The sequence below is a fragment of the Poecilia latipinna genome, unplaced genomic scaffold (genome assembly GCF_001443285.1).
Source record: "Poecilia latipinna isolate Pla-1442-1.1 unplaced genomic scaffold, P_latipinna-1.0 Scaffold1730, whole genome shotgun sequence".
In the NCBI taxonomy this organism is placed as follows: domain Eukaryota; kingdom Metazoa; phylum Chordata; class Actinopteri; order Cyprinodontiformes; family Poeciliidae; genus Poecilia; species Poecilia latipinna.
Window position 1 is genome coordinate 30225 of NW_015114346.1, and position 3726 is coordinate 33950.

General features: G+C 37.3%; 1 protein-coding gene and 1 long non-coding RNA gene across 4 annotated transcripts in view; one reads left to right on the forward strand and one right to left on the reverse strand.

The window, feature by feature from the left end:
* Positions 1–7: 7 nt before the first annotated feature.
* On the reverse strand, positions 8–713 carry LOC106964864 (uncharacterized). The gene is made up of 3 exons (XR_001428517.1): positions 564–713; positions 359–458; positions 8–235 (listed from the first exon to the last, which is right to left on the reverse strand). It is a non-coding gene; the product is annotated as an uncharacterized LOC106964864 (long non-coding RNA).
* A 1107-nt stretch (positions 714–1820) lies between these two features.
* The window catches only part of wwc1 (WW and C2 domain containing 1), a 58523-nt gene continuing 56617 nt past the window's right edge, over positions 1821–3726 (forward strand). The window contains exons 1-2 of one of the 3 annotated variants that reach the window (XM_015060617.1): positions 1821–2435; positions 2625–2814. In XM_015060617.1, coding sequence (XP_014916103.1) covers positions 2696–2814 — 119 coding nt within the window. In that variant the 5' untranslated portion in view covers positions 1821–2435; positions 2625–2695. Of the gene's footprint in view, positions 2815–3726 lie in introns of all 3 variants that reach the window. The other 2 variants (XM_015060618.1, XM_015060616.1) reach the window with 2 other exon arrangements.

The window sequence follows — 3726 nt, forward strand, 5'->3', positions numbered from 1 at the left end:
TATGTACAGTACATAACAGACCAACCTGATATTCAGATCCATCATTTCTTATCCAGTTTCTGTTTCTGTTGATAAGAGACAGATCCTCTCTGCACTCCACCAGAGAGATGTCCATCACTAACAGATTGTCTTCAGGTTGTTGGGCTGTTCGTGACGTTTGGCCGGAGACACCAACATGCTCCTCTACTGCATCGGACCGTCTTCAGTCTCTGAGTACTACAGCCAGTGTCGGTCTCTGGATCATAACAAACAAAAACCATAACAATGAGAAATGGAGCGAAGGAATACATTTTTACTACAACTCTAACAACAAGCCTCCATTACAGAAATGTGGAGTTTCAGAAATATTAACACTTACATAATCATTTTTGGAGCTTGAATCTTCGAAGAATCCATGGAGGGATCGGGAGGGAGAGGTTAGGCTGACGACTGGAGATTCATCCGCAACCAGACTGGTTCTAATATATACAAAAAGGCAATAAAAGGATTAAAACATGCTGCAAAGCATATATAAGAAGACACAACAGCGGGAATAATGCTCTCAACGTGAAAAAGCCTTTTACATTTTTTCAAAGGAAAAAAAATCGATCAGAAAGGTTGATAAAGCTGACCAATATGCATGTAAACGTTCAACATCATGAAAAAACATACTCCAGATTATTACGGATCTGTTCAAGTTAGCCCATAATTTGATTAAATCTTCACCGGCTCGATATTTTTCCAACAAATACTCCGCTAACATTCGGCATGCTAAGCTAAATATGCTAACTAACAACGAGCCGTGAGGCGAACGTGACGTCTATCATACAGGTTGAGCTCAACTCAAAATAATAGTTATAAACCATCTCAGAAAAAAAAGTAACTTACCAAGCGCAGTAAATAACTCAGACATGTGGAGAGTAAATAGTCCTGAAATGACTTGGCTTCTGTCGCTTCGCTTCGGTGGGAATCTGTGATTCTGGGGCGGAGGCAGTGAATGAACTCCTTCAGTGTTAGAGCCGCTGGTGGAGTTCAGAGTTCAGAAGTCAAGAGTTATTGGTTCCATTTTAACACCTCTAGATTTGATAGGGAAACACTTTGTTTTAACACTGGATTTTAACTACTAATAATATACACCCCAGACTTACATAAACAGAAAGTGACTCTATTAGAGTAAAATTAACTCTGCTTTTGCACAAAGTCTACTAACACCAAAACATTTAACACTTTTGAATTTGCTGTGTAGTCATACAACTTGAAATCAACAAAACATATTTTTTGAAAATATGTTTTGAATACATATTAAAATATAGATATAGTATAATAAATTATAACAAAAAAATGTTAGCAAATTGAAAAATTTGCTGAAATTAAAGAGATAATTAAACAACATATAGGCATCTGTTCCATCAAAAATAGCTTAATTTAAATAACTTGAATACATTATAATTTACTTATTATTTTAGTAACAATAAAAAATGGGACTTTAAAAATGAAAAGACGTAACAATGACGCCCCTGTTTGATTTTTAAAGCAGATAAATCGAAATAACAAATACATTAATCGAAAACAACAAAATAAAAGTAAAATTTTAAATGTACATTTTTGAACAAAATTGAACAAAATTCTACTCTTTTGTCATCACTTTTTAAATTTTTTGTAATACTTTGTGTTTCTGATTTAAAAATAATTTAATGTTTCAAGATTAAATTTATAAACATAATCTTTCATGAGTTAACGGATTGCCCAGAGGAGCATTTTAACAGGATGTTTTATTTTTAAGGGCTGGATTAATCAACAGGTGTTTTATTTTTAAACCGGAAGCATTTGGTAGTGAACGCAGCCAGCTTTATGGCGGTGCACCGAAGTGATCGGGACTAAGGGAAAGACTTTACTGCCGTAGCTCCTGTCCGTTTCCCCCCACTTCGAACGGAGACTTTAACTGGACAAGCGGGAAGTTTGCGCCGGATTTACGGGATTTAAGCCGCCGTGGAGATTCTCGGTACTTCTTTGTGACACGCTCGGGGCGGCTCGGAGTATCTGTCCCCACCACCCCTCCTCCTCCGCTGGCTGGCTGCTAGCCTCGGTTACCGCTGATCAACATGGTGGCCTGCTGGTGAGGAGAACCCCGGAGCTCCGTGAGGGGGAATTTTCAGTAACTCCATCCGCAGCCCGAACCGTTTGCGGCGGCAGACACCAAGGCTCCCGAGACATTACCTTCCCGGTGGTGGTTTTATCCGCGTGTTTGTTTGGTTTCTGTGGCCCAAACGGCGGTTTTGTGGTCGTTAAAAGAGCGTGTTCTGTGGACCGTGGGTAATTGGAGTTAACCTGAAAAAAGTTCCCACCAGACCGCCTGAAAGTTTCCCGACAAGTTTGAAACCACATCGGAAAACCGTGAAGGATTAATTTAAGCATTTTTATTTTTATTTTCTTTAATGACGGATGCTGATGATTTGGTGAGCAAGTGCAGTCTCCTGGACCACGTCCATCCTCTGAAATCCTTCTCATTTTTAAGATTCTTTTTCTGTGTATTATTATTCTGGATTATGGCATAATCCGAACCGCAGCAGGCCTGCTGATTTGGAAGTAAAGATCTGTTGTTTTTTTTTTGTTTTGTTTTTTGTTGATGGTGGTGGTGATGACAGAGAAAAGCGATGGTGTCCCTTCCTTATGATTCTGCCTAGAGAAGAGTTCATTACATGGAGACTCGCCTGACATGCCGAGGAAGGAGTTGCCACTACCACACGGTTGGGAGGAAGCCAAAGACTTTGATGGGAAAATTTACTACATCAACCACATTGAACAGTCCACCAGCTGGATCGACCCTAGAGACAGGTAGGACATGTGTTTCTGACCTTTTACCTCTGACAGGTGGCCCTCAGGCCCTGATAAGGCCACAGAAAACGACCAAATTCTGTCAATACCAAACCTTTTTTTTTCCTATAATGCTCTCCTAATCTCCCGAAGCCGTCCTGTTCAGCAGTTCTCCAGACTTTATGGAGAGATTTTAAGTTTGTCACCAATTTCCAGTTCAGTTTTCTATTAATCATGTTGCAACCACAAATTCCAGTATATTTAATTGAAATTTTATGTGATTGTGATATAATATGATTATATGGTCTAATCAAAGTTCTGTGGCTCTCCAGCCAGTCTGGACACAAAGAACAACTTTCTTTTGACTTGTTGCATAAAATGCTAACATATGACGGTGAATAATGTATTGAAACATGACAATATGTGAAGAAAGCTCAAAGATTCTGAATATTTGTACCAGCAACCTGAGACACATAGTCAATTTATTCCAATTTTTTTTTTTACGGAATTGATGAACTAGTGTATTTTAAAATTGACATGAAATTATAATAACTTTTAATACAATTGAGGCAGAGAGGGTGTGAATGAAGTATTAAAAAGTTGTACATTTACTGAAACTGCAAAAATAGGGCTAGAAATTATAGAAAAAGGTCACAGCAAATACTGTGGAGACGCAAAGTGGCAAAAAAAAAAAAGAATACAGTTTCTAACCAAAATAATTAAAGTTGACACTTTATGAGCTGGATGTTTTTTTTTTATAACTTCCATATGACGCTAAGAAATTCAAGGTTTCAATTACACTTCAAGAATTACAATATTTTTCAAGGACAAATGGAATTTTTTTTTCTTCCCACAAATTTTAAACATGAAGGTGAATATATATATATATATATATATATATATATATATATATATATATATATATATATATAT